The following is a 22,596-nucleotide window of genomic DNA, read 5'->3' on the forward strand; positions in this document are numbered from 1 at the left end:
GCGAGGAAGAACCACACAGGAACCCCAGAGGATAATACCATCCTCGACACTGAGGTCGTCTTTCTTCATCCAACAGTGTTTCATTTCATCTGAGGGCTGTCCGTTGATTGCCCCGAATGGTATTATGTTTTTTAATTTAGACAGGACTGGGTCCTTTTGCCTCGCTGATACCGGCAAGGTGTCCAAAAAATTGAGTGCCATCATGACCCCTTTCACAGCTGGTGGTGAAACCAGACTTCCAGGCAACGGCAGAGAAGTCAGTGAATCGGCTTTAGCTATCTGGGTCTTGGGCGGCTCTATAGGAGATATTCATATACTGCCAATAACAAAGCCCAATGCTTTATCCAGGCGGAGGCATTGCTTTGCTTTCTTTAAAAAGTCCCAGCGGAAGTTTATGATCAGTCACTATGATAAAGGTTCTACCATAGACGTATTGATGGAACCTTTTAATGCCAAAACCAACTGCCAATCCTGCTTTCTCGATCTGGGAATACCTCCACTCAGCATCTGAGAGGATCCTAGGTGTGTGCACAATAGATTTCTCTGTCCCATCTTTCCAGCGATGTGCCATTCCTGCCCTAACCCCATAAGGAAAGACATCACTTCTCAAGATAAGGTCCTTTTTGGTGTAAAAATGAGTCAATAAATGAGAGGAAAAAAGTTGCTGTTTAACTCTGTTAAAAACCTTCAGTTGCAGTGTCCCCTAGACCCTGCGCAGCGGAACGTGCAGGGAGAGCCAGCAAAGAAGCTAAATTAGGAATAAACTTCCCATAATAATTCACTAATCCCAGGAAGGATTTCAAATCCATGGGATTCCTTGGACCATCAGGGAGTAGCAGAGGATGCAGTCCCCGAGGACAGCAGGATGAAGATACAGAAGAAGACACAGTGCCTGAGGATAGCAAGACAAAGATACACAGAGGATGCAGTCGCTGAGGATTGTAGGATGAAGATACACAGAGGATGCAGTCGTTGAGGATAGCAGGATGAAGATACACAGAGGATGCAGTCCCTGAGGACAGTACGATGAAGATACACAGAGGATGCAGAGCCTGAGGACGGCACGATGAAGATACACAGAGGATGCAGAGCCTGAGGACAGCAGGATGAAGATACACAGAGGATACAGTCCCTGAGATTAGCAGGATGAAGATACAGCAGCGGATGCAGAACCTGAGGATAGCAGGATGAAGATACACAGAGGATGCAGTGCCTGAGAATATGCAGCTGCTTCCAGAGAAGCAAAAGGGCAGTTGTAATCACTGTGACGACTGAACTGTACTTATACTCAGTGTTGATCCTATTCTACAGCCTAGACAAGGGATAATCTTTACTGGTGTACACCGGATGTCCAGCTGATTGTTTCTAACAAGACAGACACGATTGATTTTAGAATAGGTTAACATGGTGCAATTGTCAGCATCCTCCTTGCTTGATGGACGGATCCCAACATGCAGCATTATAAACACCCTGGTGAAAAAGGAATCGCAAGAATCAATGCGATTTAAAAGGTTGAATCAGATGATGAAAACTTTGTGACTGCTAAGTAATGTTATCATGTGATTGATTCTCTGCTGTGAATCATGTATTTCTTCCCAGTGTGCTCTCTCTGCTTACCTTTTCATGCCCCTGGCTCCACAGTGCAAAGTCAATAAGACTCTTCTATTTATACCAAATATCCTGGTATATTTTGATCTGTGGAACTCTGTGTGCTCCTTACAATTAGCCCAGCATTGATTTTTAACTTATTCATAGGATGTGAGCATTGCTGGCAAGGCCAGTGTTTATTGCCCATTCCTAATTGCCCGTGAGAAGGCAGTGGTGAGCAGCCTTCTTGAACTGCTGCTAGACTCAGGGTGCTCATTCCTGGATTTAAAAACATTGGTGGTAAGTGGGGAGTTTGTGGGGGGAATGGGGGGCAGTGGATTGAAGCCACAGTATATGCAGTAGTGAAGTATCTTTGCATCCAATATCTTCCTCTGCATCTTGGGACCTGGTACGACTACTTGTACTGCTGCTCCTCAGAGAGTATGCTGCTGCCACCAAAGGCTTGCCTTACTTACTGTGAAGGTCACTATAATATTAAGCTTCTTTGCAATAGGATCATTCCAGGCCACAGGCGGAGACCTCTGCGAAATAAGCCAGTCAGCTGTTCATTCATAAATAAAGCCACTGGCTGATAACATTCGAGGAGAAATGTCTTTCTCACTTTCCTTGTGTAAAACAGACACAAACTGGAGAGGGCACAGGACTCTTATCCCTGGTAGGCTTTCCAAAAATCCAGGGCATTATTAATGATATTCGTGTGACCATCAAATCTCTGTGTTTGATTTATTTATTTGATTTATTATTGTCATGTATTGGGATACAGTGAAAAGTATTGTTTCTTGTGCGCTATACAGACAAAGCATGCTGTTCATAGAGTACATAGGGGAAAAGGAAAGGGGATGGTGCAGAATATAGTGTTACAGTTATAGCTAGGGTGTGGAGGAAGATCAGCTTAAAATAAGGCAGATCCATTGAAAAGTCTGATGGCAGCAGGGAAGAAGCTATTCTTGAATAGGTTGGTGCATGTGTGACGTTAGTGTACCTTTAACAAAGGTTTTTTTTAAACTCATGTACTCTGCAGTTGTAAACAAACTTTTTCAGTTTGTTTTTCTCATCATTGCCAAGCTGTCTACCAGATGTCCTTTTATCATAGAAAGAACAAATCATAGAAACCCTACAGTGCAGAAAGAGGCCATTTGGCCCATCGAGTCTGCACCGACCACAATCCCACCCAGGCCCTACCCCCTTATCCCTATATATTTACCCGCTAAACCCTCTAACCTATGCATCTCAGGACACTAAGGGGCAATTTTAGCATGTCCAATCAACCTAACCCGCACATCTTTGGACTGTTGAAGGAAACCGGAGCACCCGGAGGAAACCCACGCAGACACGAGGAGAATGTGCAAACTCCACACAGACAGTGACCCAAGCCGGGAATCGAACCCAGGTTCCTGGAGCTGTGAAGCAGCAGTGCTAACCACTGTGCTACCGTGCCGCCCTTTTATTGCCACTTATATGGGGTTTGTTTGTTTTTACTCTGGGATGTTTATGACTCTGCAACATTGTTAGGAGAAAAACTGGTTGGCAGGTCAGGTGATAGAAGTTTTTTCATTTTCAGTTTGGAGCTGCTGTTTAGTTTGAGTTTTAGTTTTTAGAAGGGGCATCAAGCTGAAAAGAGCTCCCTCTCTCTCTGGTTTTGGAAATTCTGCTGATCATCTGAAAGCAAAGTCTTGCCTTTCTGAAGGGAATCGGGAGTTGGTGGCTTGCCTAGAGTCCCTGGTGTTTTGAGAAGCTGTTCTGACTTCAAACTGTTCTGAGTCTATCCAGAGAACTGCAGACTTCATGCAAAGGTCACAAGTCCAGTATCACATGAGCATTAGTCTTTGCTGTTTTAAACCTGTGAAAAGGGTCTTCTGTCTACGGGTTTGGTTTGATTGGAACACATTAGATATATTTGTTAAGGGTTATACATTATAGTGGTTGTTTTGTTTCTTGTTTGGATTGATTAGAGTTCTTGCTAATTTTCTTACTATACATGTTAACTATATTCTTAAATAAACTTTGTTTGATAAAAGCTCCCTAGTGAGTCATTTGAATCATATCTGAAGTGAAATATAGCATGCTTATTCTAGCCAAATTCAAGATGCAAAATATATGATCCAGGTGGGCTCCAGAAAACGCTTTGGAGTTTCTGACCTGAACCATAACACATGATCTCAGACTTCTGTATATTTTTCCCGATGGAAGAAGGTGGAAGAGAGTATGTCCGAGATGTGTGTCATAGGACATTCTGAGGGTCATGGGAGGAGATATAGTGATGGTGTGTTCCAGCATGAAACCTGCTTTAATTTATGTTCATGATAGCCCCATAAAGGTATTTAGATTGGGATAAAGGGAATATCCTGTATCACCAAGAAGCCATCCAATTTACCATCTTTCTTTTCAGGTAATGGTGGTTTGTTGTCTCCGATAATATTGACAGGTAATCACTTAGGTAGCTTACTACATGTATTCATAGACACTTGGACATTAATAGAATAGAATCTGTTTCTGTCCATATGGTCTCATGTACTATCTATAATGCCCTGTAATTTTGGAAAGCTTGTCCCTTGAAAAATTGCACCACTCTGATGCAAGGTCTGGATTGGGCTCGTGGTATAACACCCGTCAGGTGCTCTGGTGAAGCAGAACCAGTTGAAAGCAGATCGCTGTAGACATATTGGGGTGTCTTGATTGATAAGCTCAGCAAGTTCAGTAAGGGTGGATGCAGACAGCCTACCTCTTGTACAAACAGACCTGCCACTGATTCCTCCAGCCTCCTTTTACCCTTCAATACAGATGAATGGAAAGCAATTCCTACCATCAGAATTTTGATTGCTGCAACTGAAAGTGTGAGTTCCAAAATTAAGTGGGAAATGCCGAGGCCAAAATTTGTAAAAATTGCAAACGGCGACAAAACCTGATCTATCAAACAAATGCAAGGAAAATCTCAGAGCAATGAATTCCAAAATGAATACTTCAATAATTGAAGCTTCAATGGGAAGTACTGTCAAGCAGCTTTAAGGATGCAAGCTCTACAATTAGGGAGTGTCTTACCAAGCTGCAGCTCCTGTTTTGAACCAGCCTGAAGCCATGGTGTGCATTCCTATGACAAATGATGACAACAGTGATTTATTTATGATTCATGGTTTAATGAATCTCTGACCTCTGCTCTGATTTTTTTTACAAAGGTACAGAATCACAGGGAGAGACAAACCTCAGACCTGCTCGCTCGATTCCCAATTCACATCAGTGAGAAGTGTCAGATGATTTAATACAATTCCCTACATAATTTAGTGTCGTACAAAATTAGATATCCTTCTTTTGAATATTTCATCCAAATATTTTATACATATTATGAGTTGCTAGGTCTGACAACCTGAGAAGATCTCTACTGGATATAACTGAATAATAAAATATATTATTATTGATCTCAAAAATACCTTTTGTTTAAAAATGGTGCCAACTTGGCACAGTGGTAGCAATCTTTCCAGGAGAAGATTGTGGGTTTGGGCTCCATTCCAGAATTTGAGAACACAGTTCACTACGGCAGTGAATCATAAAATCATAGAAACCCTACAGTGCAGAAGGAGGCCATTCGGCCCATCGAGTCTGCACCGACCACAATCCCACCCAGGCCCTATCCCCACATATTTTACCCGCTAATCCCTCTAACCTACGCATCCCAGGACTCTAAGGGGCAATTTTTTTAACCTGGCCGATCAACCTAACCCACACATCTTTGGACTGTGGGAGGAAACCGGAGCACCCGGAGGAAACCCACGCAGACACGAGGAGAATGTGCAAACTCCACACAGACAGTGACCCGAGCCGGGAATCGAACCCAGGACCCTGGAACTGTGAAGCAGCAGTGCTAACCACTGTGCTACCATGCCACCAGTGACGAAGTGTTGCACTGTCAAAGATGGTAAATGAATAGTCAGACATTTTTTTAAAAATTGCATATTGTGTAAAGCTAAAACAAAAACAGAAAGTATTGTGAAAATCCAGCACGTCAGTGTACATCCTAACAGACAGAAGAAAGGAAAAGGAGATAAGCTAGCTTTGTTATAAAGGATGATATCAGTACAGCAGTGAGAAATAATCTTGGCTTAGAAGACCAAGTTGTAGAATTAGTTTGTGTGGAGGTAAGTAGCAAAAGAAAGAAGTCACTGGTGGGAGTAGTTTATCGGCCCTCTAACAATAGCTACAGAAATATAGGATAGAGTATAAATCAAGAAATAATGGGGATTTGTAAGAAGGGTATTACAGTAATCATGAGCAATTCCAATCTTCTTGTAAATTGGACGAATCAAATTGGCAAAGATAGCCTGGAAGATGAGTTCATAGAGTGGATTCAGGACAATTTATTAGAACAATTGTTTTGGAACCAACCAAGGAACATGCTACTTAAGACCTAGTAATGAGCAATGAGACAGGATTAATTAATGACCTCATCATAAAGGATCCTCCAGGCACGAGTGATCGTAACATGATCAAATTTCACATTCAGTTTCAAGGTGAGAAATCTGTGCCTGAAACTAATGTTTTAAACTTAAATAAAGGCAATTTCAAGAAGTTCAAGAAGGCAGCTCACCACCACCTTCTCAAGGACAACTAGAGATGGGCAATAAATGCGGGCCTAGCCAGCAATGCCCAGATCTCATAAATGAATAATAAAAGTTTGAAGACAAGAGTCGGCTAAAGTGAACTAGGAAAATAGGTTAAAAGGTGAGACAGTAGATCAGCAGTGGCAGATATTTAAGGCTTTATTTCATAATTCTCAACAATGATATATTCCATTGAGGAAGAAAGACTCTACCAGAAGGAAGCGCAATCTGTGGATAACAAAGGTAGTTAAGAATGGTAACAAATTAAAGAAAAGGAATACAATGTTGCAAAGATTAGTGGTAGACCAGAAATTGGGAAAGTTTTAGAAACCAGCAAAGAATGATTTAAAAAGGGAGAAATTGAGGATGCGATTGAATTAACAAGAAATATAAAAACAAACAATAAAATCTTCTACAAGTATATAAAAAGGAAAACCATAGCTAAAATAAATGTTGTACTCTTGGAGGGTGAGACTGGAGAAATAAGAATGGGAAACAGGGAAAAGACTTTGAACAAGTGTTTTTCTTCACAATAGGAGACTCAAAATAATAGAAAATCAAGAGGCAAAGGAAGGGAGCAACTTAAAACAATCACTATCACTAGAGAAAAAAGTTCTAGGAAGCTACTGAGACTAAAGGTTGAACAAATCCTCAAGGCCTGATGATTTGCAGCCTAGTGTCTTAAAAGAAATGGCTGCAGAGATAGTGGATGCATTATTTATATCTTCAAAAATTCCCTAAATGGGGGAAAGATCCCAGTGGATTGGAAAACCCAAATGTAACACTTCTATTCAAGAAAGGACGGTGACAAAAAGCAGGAAGTCATAGACCAGTTAGCCCAACATTGGGAAATGCTAGAATCCATTATTAAGGAGGTATTACCAGGGTATTTAGAAAATCAGAATTCAATTAGAAATCATAGAAACCCCACAGTGCAGAGGGAGGCCATTCGGCCCATCGAGTCTGCACCGACCACAATCCCACCCAGGCCCTACCCCCACATATTTACCCGCTAATCCCTCTAACCTACGCATCTCAGGATTCTAAGGGGCAATTTTTAACCTGGCCAATCAACCTAACCCGCACATCTTTGGACTGTGGGAGGAAACCGGAGCACCTGGAGGAAACCCACGCAGACACGAGGAGAATGTGCAAACTCCACACAGACAGTGACCCAAGCTGGGAATCGAACCCGGGACCCTGGAGCTGTGAAGCAGCAGTGCTAACCACTGTGCTACCGTGCCGCCGAGTCAACGTGGTTTTGTGAAAGGGAAATTGTGTTTGATAAATTTATTAGAGTTTTAGGGTGTAACAAGCAGAACGGATAAAGGAGAACCAGTAGATGGATTTCCAAAAAGCATTTGATAAGTTGCCACATGAAAGATTACTACACAAGAGCTCATGGTATTCATGGTGATATATTAGCATGGATAAACGATTGGCTAACTAACAGGAACCAGAGTCAGAATAAATTGGTCATTTTCAGGTCATTTGCAAATTCTAACTAGTGGAGTGGCACAGGGATTAATGATGGGGCCTCAACTACTTATGATCTCATGTAGATTGCAGTATATAAGTCGACTTTTGAAGCCTTGAAAAATCCTTCCAAAAATGGGGATCAACTTATACACCAGGTATAAAATGCGAATGACGGTCTTGGTTTAGGTAGTCACCATTTTGAAAGGTGACAAAAATACCACCAGTAATTCAAATTAAATCAATGTGACATATTTCATTGAAAGAATTAATTCTACAAGTATGCCTTTAACCACAATAAAAACAGTTTAAAAACTGTCAAACTAATTGTCTTCAACATCCGACGCAAGGTGTTCATCAAATTCATTCAGGGTCGCTTTGCCTATGGCATCATCATCCCACTCTGGATTAGATTTGATGCTTTCACTTTCAGAATCATCCCTCCACAACAAACCATCTTCCCCTCCATTCATTCAATTGGATATTCTGCATTTTTTGAACAATTGAATAATAATTTATACATTAATAGCATCCCACGATTTGATGATGAAATGATACAAACATCAAATGGAGCAGTATGCATGTTTCCACTCTTGGTGAAGGTTTTTCTCCAACGACGACTCACCTATTTTTTGGCATGAACATTATTCTTGAATGGCTTGTTAAACATTGAATGTTAGACGCGCTGGTATAATTGCAATATTGGTCCTAGTTCTTTGCAAGCGCCTCTTGATCTCATTAGTTATATGAAATCTGAACATGTCCCACGTTGATAAGCTGGCATCTTTGTGTAGGCCACCTGGATGCCATTTACACATATTATCGATCGACACCTTTACTTCATCCTCATCCATTTAACTGTTGTAATGGACTTGCACAAAATCTGCTGCAGAGAATTTTAAAATTCAAATTTGAAAATTACCACAGGCTTTAATTTTGCTTCGTTGGCCATGTACCACCCTGAATCTTGTCTTCTTGTGTCCTACGGTTTTCACTCAAACCATTTTTGAACCTTTCCATTCTACAGTTTGATTGCCGGGCATGTCAAAATCCAGAGGTGTTCCATCCATATTGGTGAAGTGACAGGATAGCTACTCATTTTTGCTGCTGACTGGTGATGCATCACTGGAAACTGGTAATAAGGTTTATTTATTAGTGTCACAAGTAGGCTTACATTAACACTGCAATGAAGTTACTGTGAAAATCCCCCAGTCGCCACACTCTGGCGCCTGTTCGGGTACACTGAGGGAAAATTTAGCATGGCCATTGCACCTAACCAGCATGTCTTTCGGACTGTGAGAGGAAACTGGTGCACCCGGAGGAAACTGACTCAGACATGGGGAGAACGTGCAGACTTTCCACACAGGCAGTGACCCAAGCTGGGAATTGAACCTGGGTCCCTGGCGCTGTGAGGCAGCAGTGCTAACCACTGTGCCACCGTGCCGCCCATAGTGGTAATTTGAGCACTGGGGGATTTTCTTTGGTAGGCTCTGAGCAATCTTGGTCTTCTGCCAAAACACTAGACTGCTTTGTCCCAGAAAGCAGCTACACCAACTAGCTATTGCTCTGAAATTTTCAGAACATGGGGGAGAATGAGATCAACTGTCTAGAACACTGGTTGAAGGCAATGCATAAGTCTGGAGGAGGGGTAAAGTAATCAGGAAGGGGGCAAGCTCAAGTCAGAAGCAACCCATAGTTTTATATGTATTTTTTCTGTTTCTTCTGACTCCATAATCAAGTGAGTATAAGCGTCTTTGCCTGTCCCTTTAAGAACCATTGGTTTGGCTGCTTTTCATCACAAGAAACTGCCAACACCCTGCTGTGCTCAGTCATGTTAAATTCAGTGAAGTAGACTGAAACAGACATAAGGGTAATTCCAGGGCATCCTATCCAATAAGGCCGACTGCTGACTTTCAGTGCTGATTGAACAAATGCTCACAACACACCAGAGAGGTCCTTCTGTGCTTATTTATCACCCAGAAAGCTAGCAATTGAAATTTTGAGCCCCGATTCAAGAGCTATCTGTGGAAAGTAGTGACATTCACTTCTCAGATGATGCAGATGGTGGAAAAGTTAGAGTTCACAATTTGCATTTGCAATACAATCTACAAGAGGTATGGCGTGACATGAGAAACAGTCCGGTGACCGACTCCGAGGCGAGTTGTCACTTCCCGAGTGGCAGCAATGCCTGTTTCCATAGATAGCCTAAAGGGCACACCAGCTAATGGCTTTCAGAACTTAATTAGGGCTTTTCCATCTGCTGTCTGGACGATAGAGTCACTGCGGTTCTAGAAACCCTGGGGAGGGCGTTTACCTCTCTGCTTTATTTAAAAACAGCACACTTCAGTTGGAAAGATCAGGGTTATGTTGAGGTCACGAGATAGAAATGACAGCGACAGTTTTAGGGGCAAGCTTTTGGTAGTGGGCCTCTCGATCACTATTTAATTGCCAGACTACCTGCAGGTTGCCTGAGAATGATTCTCTTAAAGAAAGATCCAAACCAATATTTCAATATATTTTCTGTAATACTTCCTTCAATACTTTTCATCTTCAAATTTTAATTTAATTATTTTCCAATTGGGATATACATACTCTGTGCAATAAAAATTCTTTATTTATTCAGAGGTACTCTAATCGTATTAAACCTCCTTTCAAACACGCCTAAATTTGTGAAAAGCCTTGATTTCTTCTTAGAAATCTTAGAAACCCTACAGCACAGAAAGAGGCCATTCGGCCCATCGAGTCTGCACCAACCACAATCCCACCCAGGCCCTATCCCCATATCCCTACATATTTACCCACTAATCCCTCTAACCTACGCATCCCAGGACACTAAGGGCAATTTTAGCATGGCCAATCAACCTAACCCGCACATCTTTGGGCTGTGGGAGGAAACCGAAGCACCCAGAGGAAACCCACGCAGACACGAGGAGAATGTGCAAACTCCACACAGACAGTGACCCAAGCTGGGAATTGAACCCAGGTCCCTGGAGCTGTGAAGCAGCAGTGCTAACCACTGTGCTACCGTGCCGCCCACACAATTGTTGTAACAAGTTTAAAGTTAAATATCAGCTAAGGGCTAACGTGAGAAACTAATTTCTACTTCTGTCCTGTAGCCTCAAAATTATTTCTCCAGATTTCTTTTGAAGCTTTATGTTACCTGACATATAGAATCATAGATTCCTACAGTGCAGAAGGAGGCCATTCGGTCCATTGAGTCTGCACCGACCACAATCCCACCTAGGCCCTATCCCCACAACCCCATGCATTTACCCTAGCTAGTCCCCTGACACTAAGGGGCAATTTAGCATGGCCAATCCAACTAACCTGCACATCTTTGGACTGTGGGAGGAAACTGGAGCACCCGGAGGAAACCCACGCAGACACGGGGAGAACATGCAGACTCCGCACAGACAGTGTCCCAAGCCGGGAATCGAACCCGGGTCACTGGCGCTGTGAGGCAGTAGTGCCACCGTGCCACCCGTATGAACAGACGAACGGATACTAACCCACGATAACGTAACTCATTCGAGGCTGGTTAGTTTACCCTCCCCTGCTGGCGGCATTTTCCTGTCCCACTGAAGTCGAGGACTTTTAAACAGCTTGCCACATTTTCCGGCTCTGTCCCCACTGTGACAGACCTGTAAAATTTCTTAATTTCCTACACTTCCTAAAAATTCCTGAACACCTAAAGTGCTTTGAGACACATCTGGGCAGCGTTGTTTCATTTCTGGTATAAACTGGCTTGAAGCCGATTTGAATGTGTAAGTAACAGTGTCCACAGCTACTTAGGTTCAATGTGTGCAATGCGAAAAGAGATTCAGATTCAGACCAGGTTTCAGATTCCAGCATCCGCAGACATTTGCTTTTATCAACATGTGAAATGTTTGATTTCCAATATTCTTCCATATGTTCTTCTCACTTTTTCACTGACGGAGTAACTGATTGAACACCCAAAATTATCTTCATTGCTTTCCAGCTAAATTAAGTTAATTGTCCCTTCAGACACCACTGTTCAGTATGTTAGTAGGAACTGCTTGCTCACGTTTGGGAAAGGGTAAAAATTGAGTAGCAACATGAGACTCCAGCCTCCCTGGGCTGTATTAAAGGGGAAAATGTGCGAGATGGGGAGATTTAATTAGGTGGGAGCAGAAATCTTGGTTTCCTGATGGCGGGTTGAGATGCAAAGATCGATTCAAGAGCATTGCAGCAGAAGGTGGGGGGTGGGGGGGGGACTCATGAGACCTGTGGCAGATTTCCTATATTCAATACATTTGCATCCCATTAATACTCATTGGTTGGAATTCTCCCAAACCCCTGCCAGTGGGTTCGATGGCAGGCGGGGGGAGAGAATATAGCGGGAGTCCCAGAAATTGGCTGCATGCCAGTTTGAATTTACTGTGGGATCTTGCGCTGGTGCCACTATGGTAGGTTGGAAAACCCACTGGATGCTGGCGTGAACCTCACTTGGTGATGCCGATGAAGGCCCGATATCCCCATGCCGGTGGGAAAACATGTGTGATACACGTTTGGACGTGGCGTGCAGATGTCGGCCCTCACATGGAAGTGCTTGGGGCTGCCTCTGGAGTTCAGGGTGGAGGCCATCACCAATCCTGAACCCCGGAACACCCCAGCAGTGGGACGGGGGGGGGGAATCTGCAGGTGGACCTTATAGATTCGGTGTCCCGGAGGGGGTCCATCTTCTAACCTTAGAATGTTCCAGGAGATCCATCTTCATTCTTAAGAGTTCCATCTTCCGGTCTCAGAATGTTCCCAGATATCTATCTTCATTTTCAGGACATTCAGCTTCTTTCTTCAATAGTTGGTCAGTGATGTTGGGCACCTGGACATGACAGCAGACAATGCGCCATCCATATCTGTCCTACCGCTGAATGTGGCGCAACACACCTGGGTGCACGATTGATGAATAATAAGTGATAGGATCCGGGTCCAGAACCCCAAGGTATATTAATGAAGTCAGACTAGACCCTCAAGAATTTTTCTATTTTGGGTTAAATGTGAGAAGAGGATACTTCCAGGAATGATTTCGCTGATAAAGTAGGGATCTTTTATAATGAAACAAACTTTATTTAACAACACCGTTTAAATATAACTTCAACAAATGAAGCAACTTAACTATTAACAGTTGAGCAATATTTTAAAAATTGAAAAGGAAACAACTTTAATATCCAACTTATCACTTACTGTTTCAGTTCCAAATAAGCAACATTCCTCTTACAGACTTAAAGGCCACTTTAAATATAGTTATCAGTCACAAATATACTTGCTATATATAATAAGTATAAATAGCCTTGGAGTTTTCAGAGACATATAGAGCTTTCAGAAGCCTGCAAAATTCTCCCAACTTCCACCAGAACAGCCAAACTCCATCACCTTTTTGCAAAAGACTTTCTTTTCTCTGCACATATCACATGATCCTGTCAGTCACTCTAATCCAAAATCCCAGGGGAACTTAAGTAAATGAAAGTACATTAACTCTACTTAACCTAACCACTTGCAAGGTGCTGCTTTCCCAGCATCTGAGTTGCATTCCCTCCAAACATACCAACTGCCTGTAGCATAAAGCTGAATTTTTAAACAATACCCTTAAACATAAAAAAATAGCCATATCAATTACACTACTATCATTACATGAGGTTGGGATCTGTTGTACTTTCCAGCCAGCCTCTGCAGCAGGAAACCCTTTTTGTTCTCACTCTTCTATGGCACTTAGTCTCAAAATGGGAGAATTCTGCTTGTTATCTTAAAACTTTTTCAAATTAAGTCCTACCTTCAAGATTGAGTCAGCAGCACATGAGAAACACATGGCACCGGTTTCAGTGGCCAGAGGTTTTTGAGGGAGGGGCTGGTGTTGGGTTGGATCATGAAAGGGAGCCAGAGGGCTTTGAGGAGCAGGACTGCGGTTGGGCCATGAAGAACAGCAAGAGGACTTTGAGAAAGGGGACTGGTTGGCATCTAGGCATGGAAGTACACACCATCTGGACAGGCTTTTTAAGTGTGGCAGGGGGAAGCAATCAGGAAATGCAAAATGAGGGGACTAAAGGGCAGGTCCAGTAGTGTCCAATGTCAAGACCTGTGTGTTGAAGTTAGAAAAGCTATCTGTCATGGGACAAGTCCTGAATTACTGTGCAGAGGTCGATGTGATATGATGGAATGCCTAATCAAAGGTAGGGATATTGGTGGGTCTCACAGGATGAGCCAAGGGATTGTAAGGACATATCAAGGATGATGGGGGGTAGGATGGTCTAGGATTAGAGGAGGAATGTCTATGATGAGGGGGTGTAGGGTGGGAGAGAAGCCAGGTCCACTGCCAGTGTCACAGATTCAAGAGTGATGGTTGGAGGTTGACAGTGACAGAGGAAAGGTGCACAATGACGTTCAGAGGGTCAGGGATGATGGATTTAAATTTGAAGGTGACAGAAGGAGGGGAGATGGAGATGCATTCCAGGTGGTGGGTAATGTCACTGGCCAATGCTCTAAATTTATGGTTAAGCTGACCTGAGTCAAGGTCTACATGGGTGGAAGCACTGGGATGGAGGGTGGGAATTCAGGGTGTGGCCCACGGGAGAATGTGAAATTCCAATTGTTCAGCAGCTTTACTGACCATGTTCTTAAATCCTTGCCTGCCTTCTTTGCACAGTTCAATAGTGAATTCACTATGAGTCGGATGCACCCATGTTTCTTGCCGCCTAGGGAGCAGGAAGAGAGGATACTTAAAGGAGGGCCGTCATTGACCAACAACAGAAGCTGCAAAGCCAACAGCAGGCCACCAACCAGAGTGGGAGATTTGCCAGAGGCAGGCACCCAGGGAAGGCATTGTAGAGAATGGGCACCGCCAAGTCACTGCATCTTCAGGATGAGAACCAAATACCTGCACACAAAGGAGAGGCAATGCTAAAGGCTGAGGTCACCTCTAGAAGCAGCCACAAAGATACGCGGATCCTGTAGCAGGATGTGCAGCCTCTGGCAGGAATTTGGTAGAAACTCCATTCCAATGGCCCTCAAGGCCATGCTCAATATTTTAACCAAAGATTGTTTCCAGGGATCTACGAGCGGCATGTGTGGCATTTCACAGGCTGCCACCCACAGTGCTGTAGAGGAGGTAACCTCTTCCATCATCTGGATGAATTCATCAATTACTCCATACATGAGGACACCCAGACAGCAAAGGCACTGGGCATGGGGGCCATTGCTCGTTTGCCAAGAGTCCAAGGAGTCACCAATTGCATTCATGTGGCTCCCTGAGACCAGTCAACAGCATATGTGAATCGCAAGGGCTTTCAATCTTTGAACATGCAACAAGCCTGTGGTAACACCCAGAAATTGATGCATGTCTGCGCTTGATTCCCAGGGAGCTCGTATGACTCATAGATTTTGTGCTACTGGCAGATCGCAGAGCTCTTTGAGGCCCCACCCCAGGTGAGCGGCTGAATTCTGGATGACAAGGGCTTTCTCCTCTGGACCTGACTGATGACACCAGTGAGACGTCCCAGCTGTACAGAGAAAGAGCATTAGAATGCAGCTCACGCCTCCACCAAAGCCATCATCTAACAAACCATTGACTTGCTGAAAAATGTGTTTCTGCCGCCTATACCAGTCTGAAGGTGTTCTGCATTACGCACCTGAGAGGGTATCACAAATACTCGTGGTCCCCTCACACTGCACAATGTGGCCGAACAATGTTGAGAATCATTGCAACAGCATGAGAAGGAGGAACAGCAGCACCCCTTCTTAGATAAGGATGAACTGGATGAGTTTGAAGAAGAGGACATGTATGCACATTAATCTTTGCTGGATGCCAGGGCCATGGAGAGACATGCAAGGGATGCCAAGGACAACCTAATATACACCTGATTCGCCCAAGTGTGAGGTACCTACATTTCCATGTTCCCATCACCAGAACTCCATTGCTTCTGGCATTGTCTACCAAACACTGCAGGCCTCCCTCCTGGAGCTACCTTTGATCCTGTGTCCTCTGCCATCTAGAAAAGCAAGGGGAGCAGAGCTTTGTCACACTCGCTAATGAATACTGGGCCTGAGGACATGTGTCTCACACTTGACATACTTCAATCAGCCTATCATGACCAAGAAATCAGATCCTGCACCATTGTTACCGTGCTTTAAAAGCACCTACAACTATTCAGCTATCCTGTTCAGAATAAACTCAGACAATTCCTTGACATTAAGTGTCAGGGAGGCCCATCTCAGCTATATCCTACAGACTGGCGAATATAAAACTCGACACTTAACATGAACATTCGATTGAAGTGAATGCAAACACACAACATTGTTTCTTCCACAATAGAAAACATCCCTAACTCCCCTGTAACCATCAATGTGGGTCAAATCATGAGCCGTACCAATGCATTTAGATCTCTGACTCAAATAGTCCCAACAAATGACGATGGTGTACACATGAATAAAGTAAAACCAAATCAATGTGCAATATAAACATGAGACAAATTTAACTTCTTTAAAACATCATCCCACCTTTATGCTCTCATAAAGTATTACGTATTCGCTTATGGCCACTATGTCTTGCTGCAACCCTGACTTTAGCAGCTGAGGTGGAGGCACTCCGCTCCATGCACTGGCAAGTTGTCTTTGATGACCATGAATGATGTCCTCTGGAGGTCCAAAGCCTTGAGTGCACCAGCCTACTGGAGGTCTCCTCCATTGGTGCAAGTACATCCTCCTTGGCTTTACCTACTGGAGGAAGTGGGGTCACTGGCAGAGGGGATGAATAGAGACTGCTCACCTTGGGGTTTAACCTGATAGGAAATCCCCAAGGCAGGAGGCGTACCCTTCTCTTCTCTCTCTGTGCCAATTGTTAACAGGATCCACGCCAGTTGTTGAAACTGAAATCAAGACACACAGCTTTCTTTTATGCAGAGATTTTATTGACTTGTTCAGTCGTCCAGCTCTCCTCCCACACACTCAGGATGGGATTTTTCCAGCTGTGTTTGGAAATTCCTGCCCAAGGTCAGTGGACCTTTGCATGGTCCGCCCCCGCCTGCTATGATTCCCATGGCAGGCGGGACGGGAAAATTCCACCCCCAGTGTCCCAGCTATCCCCAATTTATGTTCAAAGACAATTAACCCCCATCACGTGATTCTCTTAACCTCAACAATATAATTGACATTAACAAATCTTAAAAATGTATGTGCATGAATCTATGATGTTAATTTGGAAGAGGGAAATTGAAAGAGAGATCAATATTTTTAGATTGGTTATTAAATCAGGCACTGACTCATGTTGGGATATGATTCCCTGGGCACCAGCACTGCTGGCACCTCCCTGTCTCCCTGAGGAGTAAAGGCCCCCGGAAGGAGGTCCAGGTGCCTCAATCCCCTCTCGCCAAGCTGTATTATGGAGTCCATAGAGCAATAGAAATGCAGGTCAGAGTGTGTTTGGTGTTTGTTGAGCCTGGCTTGAATGTGTTAACTGGCTTGTGAAAATATTAAATGGTTCACAGCTGTGCTATTAATTTTAATGAGAGTTGGTACTTCATACCAACTTGAAGCCAATTCAGAGACAAACAACCACACCCTCCCCACAGACCCACAATGAATTTTTTGTTTGAATTCACAGAGCGGCACTGAACATATCCAAAGGCCGTACCATCCTGTTCCCGTAGGAATGCATGAATCTATTATGTCAATTTGGAAGAGGGAAATTGAAAGAGAGATCAATATTTTTAGATTGGTTATTAAATCAGGCACTGACTCATGTTGGGATATGATTCCATGGGCACCAGCAGTTCTCTAATCTGCTTTTAAGAGGCCATTTTCATGTGTCAAAACAAATGTTATGAGGCAGGTTGTGTGAGCATAAATTAACGAGCATCAAATAATAAATTCAGCATAATTTACTTGAACAAAGAACAAAGAAATTTACAGCACAGGAACAGGCCCTTCGGCCCTCCAACATGCACCGACCGTGCTGCCCATCTGAACTAAAACCCCCGACCCTTCCGGGGACCATATCCCTCTATTCCCATCCTATTCAAGTATTTGTCAAGACGCCCCTTAAAAGTCACTATCATATCCACTTCCATTATTTCCCCCGGCAGCGAGTTCCAGACACCCACCACTTCCTGTGTAAAAAACTTCCCTCGTACGTCTCTTTCAAACTTTGCCCCTCGCACCTTAAACCGACGCCCCCTAGTAATTGACTCTTCCACCCTGGGAAAAAGCTTCTGACTATCCACTCTGTCCATGCCCCTCATAACCTTGTCGACTTCTATCAGGTCGCCCCTCAACCTCTGTCGTTCCAGTGAGAACAAACCAAGGGCCCGATTTTACCAAAACCGGTGCGAAATCGCGGTAAAGTTGGGCGTCGGGCCTATATTACGATCTGCACCCAAATCCGAGCAGATCGCGGCTTTACCGACACCCGGTTCGGGCGCGGGTCCGGCCCGTGCCCGAATCGGGCGGCCCGACGATTTAAATGCATTTGCATGCATTTAAATCGACTTAATGAACCGCGCGCCCAACTCTACCGCCAAATCCTACTTTACCGTCTTCTGGCCCGATCCGCGTCCGCGCTGTAATCGACCTGCAAAATAAAAGTCCGAAGTCGCCGCTGCAGCTTCCGAAGAGCGGGGTCAGAGACTGCAACGGCTCTCTGACCCAGGTCATCCTCTCGTCGGGGAAGAGGGGGGTGGGAGGAGGGGAGGGGGTGTGACGTCTCATCCTCTGCGGGGGGGGAGATGGGAGGAGAGAGGGTGTGACCGTCATCCCCTGGGGGGTGGGGAGGAGAGGGGGTGTGATGTATCATCCTCTGGGTGGGGTGGGATGAGAGGGGGTGTGACGCCTCATCCTCTGGGGGGGAGGGAAGGGGTGTGACCAATCATCCCCTGGGGGGCGGGGGGGGGGGTGGGAGGAGAGGGGGTGTGACGTCTCATCCTCTGGGGGGGGGTGGGAGGGGAGGGGGTGTGACCGATCGTCCCCTGGGAGGGGGAGGGGGGGGAGGAGAGGGGTTGTGACATATCATCCTCTAGTCAGGGGGGGGTGGGGGGAGGTTGGTGGGGGGGGAGGAGGAGGGGGTGTGACGTCTCATCCTCTGGGGTGTCATCTCTCCCGCTCTCCTGCCCCGCAGGAAAGAGTAATCTGTGGCTGGTAGTGTATCAGTGATGGTGTATCCCTTTACAGGCCCAGCTTGGTCCTTCTCCAGTGTCTCCTCTTGGACTTGTACTGATCTTGTAGCCGGTTTTCATGCGGATCCACTGTGGAATCGACCGGTTCTGCTTCATCTTCTTAGCGAGGAATCGCTTCATCCTGAAGGTTTTGTGGGATGGCATGGCTGCACGTCCACTCCAACAGGAGGGATCGGCCGCAGACTGGCAGCGGAACCCCCCCACCCGACCAGAGGATGCTACGTCACACCCCCTCCCCTCCCACCCCACCCCAGAGGATGAGACGTCAAGCATGCTATATGCCTCCTTGACTACCTTCTCCACCTGCATTGCCACTTTCAGTGACCGGTGTACCTGTACACCCAGATCCCTTTGCCTATCAATACTCTTAAGGATTCTGCCATTTACTGTATATTTCCCATCTGTATTAGAGCTTCCAAAATGCATTACCTCAACATATGTCCGGATTAAATCCATCTGCCATCTCTCTGCCCAATTCTCCAACCAATCTATATCGTGCTGTATCTTCTGATGGTCCTCATCGCTATCCGCAATTTCACAAACCTTTGTGTCGTCCGCAAACTTACTAATCAAACCAGTTACATTTTCCTCCAAATCATTTATATATATTACAAACAGCAAAGGTCCCAGCACTGATCCCTGAGGAATGCCACTTGTCACAGCCCTCCATTCAGAAACACACCCTTCACTGCTACCCTCTGTCTTCTATGACCGAGCCAGTTCTGTATCCACCTTGCCAGCTCACCTCTGATCCCATGCGTCTTCACCTTCTGCACCAGTCTGCCATGAGGGACCTTGTCAAAGGCCTTACTGAAGTCCATGTAGACAACATCCACTGCCCTACCCTCATCAATCATCTTCGTCACTTCCTTGAAAAACTTGACCAAGTTAGTGAGACACGACCTCCCCTTCACAAAACCATGTTGCCTCTCGCTAATACGTCCACTTATTTCCAAGTGGGAGTAAATCCTGTCTCGAAGAATCCTCTCCAATAATTTTCCTGTGAACCATAATTTTGAGTTTCAGAATGTTGAGGGATAATGCAGCTGAGGCAGTTAAAATGATAAAGTGATTTGATAGAGTATATATACTGGGAAACTTTCCTCTGGAGAAGCCAGCAGGTTAGGATGAGAGCCAGGTCATTCAGGAGTAAAATTAGGGAGTGTTTTTTTCATATGAAGGGAAGTGGAGCTGTTCCCTGAAGAGGCTGTGGATACTGAATCATTTGGAATTGTCAAAACTGGGACTGATACGGTCTGATTTTCCTTCAGGTGTTGGGAAACAAATGTTGGGACTATTTCCTGGTCTCAAGCCCATCCCCGGGTAGAAGCAGTCACCTTTCGACTTTCACAGGTTGAACCTGTTAATTGCCTGGTGGGCAGGTTCGGTGGCTAATTGGCAGCTGTGGGGTTGGGAATGAAGGTGGAACTGGAAAAAAAACGGGCTGGACTTCAACCCACCGTGGAAACCATTACTGTGGCTGCTGTTTTAATGATTTACTTATTATGTAAACTCATAGACCAGGAAAGATAGAGAGGACTGGGACTGGGCCTGGGCCAGGGCTCCTCCGGGCTATGCTGGTGACTGGAGCCTCTTTTTGAGCAGTGAGAGAGTGGTGATGGGAGAATGTCACCCTCCCAAACCCAGCAGGCCTGGATCGAGGTGACAGGAGGATGTAACCTTCCCAAATCTTCTTTGGCGGTGAGATTGGATCTACTCCAGACTCCATCTTCAGTGGAAGTGTTCTCGCTGGCAGCTCAAATTGAGTTCCAGTCATGCCGTTCTCCTGGGCGTAACTGAAATGTGCCTGAATCAGATTCCTGGTGTTAATGCCATCCTGACAAAATCATTGAGCTCCGTTCTATGCCTGGCCATCTTCCTGTGCAGCCGGGGGATCTTTACATTCTCCATCTTCTTTCTCCTCTTCTGGTCCAGCACATTACCCTCTTCAAATTCCATAGAACCATAGAACCATAGAACATTACAGCACAGAAACAGGCCTTTTGGCCCTTCTTGGCTGTGCTGAACCATTTTTCTGCCTAGCCCCACTGACCTGCACCTGGACCATATCCCTCCACACCCCTGTCCAAGTTTTTCTTAAATGTTAAAAGCGAGCTTGCATTCACCACTTCATCTGGCAGCTCATTCCACACTCCCACCACTCTCTGTGTGAAGAAGCCCCCCCTAATATTCCCTTTAAACTTTTCCCCCTTCACCCTTGACCCATGTCCTCTAGTTTTTTTCTCCCCGAGCCTCAGTGGAAAAGCCTGCTTGCATTCACTCTATCTATACCCATCATAATTTTATACACCTCTATCAAATCTCCCCTCATTCTTCTACGCTCCAGGGAATAAAGTCCTAACCTATTCAACCTTTCTCTGTAACTCAGTTTCTCAAGTCCCGGCAACATCCTTGTAAACTTTCTCTGCACTCTTTCAACCTTATTAATATCCTTCCTGTAATTAGGTGACCAAAACTGCACACAATACTCTAAATTCGGCCTCACCAATGTCTTATACAAACTCACCATAACATTCCAACTCTTATACTCAATACTTTGATTTATAAAGGCCAATGTACCAAAAGCGCTCTTTACCACCCTATCTACCTGTGACACCACTTTTAGGGAATTATGTATCTGTGTTCCCAGATCCCTCTGTTTTACTGCACTCTTCAGTGTCCCACCATTTACCTTGTATGTTCTACCTTGGTTTGTCCTTCCAAAGTGCAATACCTCACACTTGTCTGCATTAGACTCCATCTGCCATTTTTCAGCCCATTTTTCTAGCTGGTCCAAATCCCTCTGCAAGCTTTGAAAACCTTCCTCACTGTCCACTACACCTCCAATCTTTGTATCATCAGCAAATTTGCTGATCCAATTTACCACATTATCATCCAGATCATTGATATAGATGACAAACAACAATGGACCCAGCACTGATCCCTGTGGCACACCACTAGTCACAGGCCTCCACTCAGAGAAGCAATCCTCCACTACCACTCTCTGGCTTCTCCCATTGAGCCAATGTCTAATCCAATTTACTACCTCTCTATGTATACCTAGCAACTGAACCTTCCTAACTAACCTCCCATGCGGGACCTTGTCAAAGGCCTTACTGAAGTCCATGTCGACAACATCCACTGCCTTCCCGTCATCCACTTTCCTGGTAACCTCCTCGGAAAACTCTAATAGATTGGTTAAACATGACCTACCACGCACAAAGCCATGTTGACTCTCCCTAATAAGTCCCTGTCCATTCCAAATATTTGTAGATCCTATCTCTTAGTACTCCTTCCAATAATTTACCTACTACTGACGTCAAACTTACCGGCCTATAATTTCCCGCGTTACTTTTTGAGCCTTTTTTAAAAAACGGAACAACATGAGCTATCCTCCAATCATCCGGCACCTCACCGTGAATACCAACATTTTAAATATATCTGCCAGGGCCCCTGCAATTTCAACACTAGTCTCCTTCAAGATCCGAGGGAATACCCTGTCCGGTCCTGGGGATTTATCTACTCTGATTTGCCTCAAGACAGCAAGCACCTCCTCCCCTTTAATCTGTAAAGGTTCCATGACCTCCCTACTTGTTTGCCTTATTTCCATAGACTCCATGCCAGTTTCCTTAGTAAATACGGATGCAAAAAACCCATTTAATATCTCCCCCATTTCTTTTGGTTCCATACATAGCCAACCACTCTGATCTTCAAGAGGACCAATTTTATCCCTTACTATC

General features: G+C 44.7%; 1 protein-coding gene across 1 annotated transcript in view; it reads left to right on the top strand.

Annotated features, from left to right (window-relative positions):
* Positions 1-202: 202 nt before the first annotated feature.
* The window catches only part of bicd2a (BICD cargo adaptor 2a), a 106,266-nt gene continuing 83,872 nt past the window's right edge, over positions 203-22,596 (top strand). Inside the window, exon 1 of the mRNA XM_078210162.1 lies at positions 203-430. Coding sequence (XP_078066288.1) covers positions 203-430 — 228 coding nt within the window. The remainder of the gene's footprint in view (positions 431-22,596) is intronic.

This window comes from Mustelus asterias, chromosome 3, assembly GCF_964213995.1.
Source record: "Mustelus asterias chromosome 3, sMusAst1.hap1.1, whole genome shotgun sequence".
NCBI classification, from domain to species: Eukaryota; Metazoa; Chordata; class Chondrichthyes; order Carcharhiniformes; family Triakidae; genus Mustelus; species Mustelus asterias.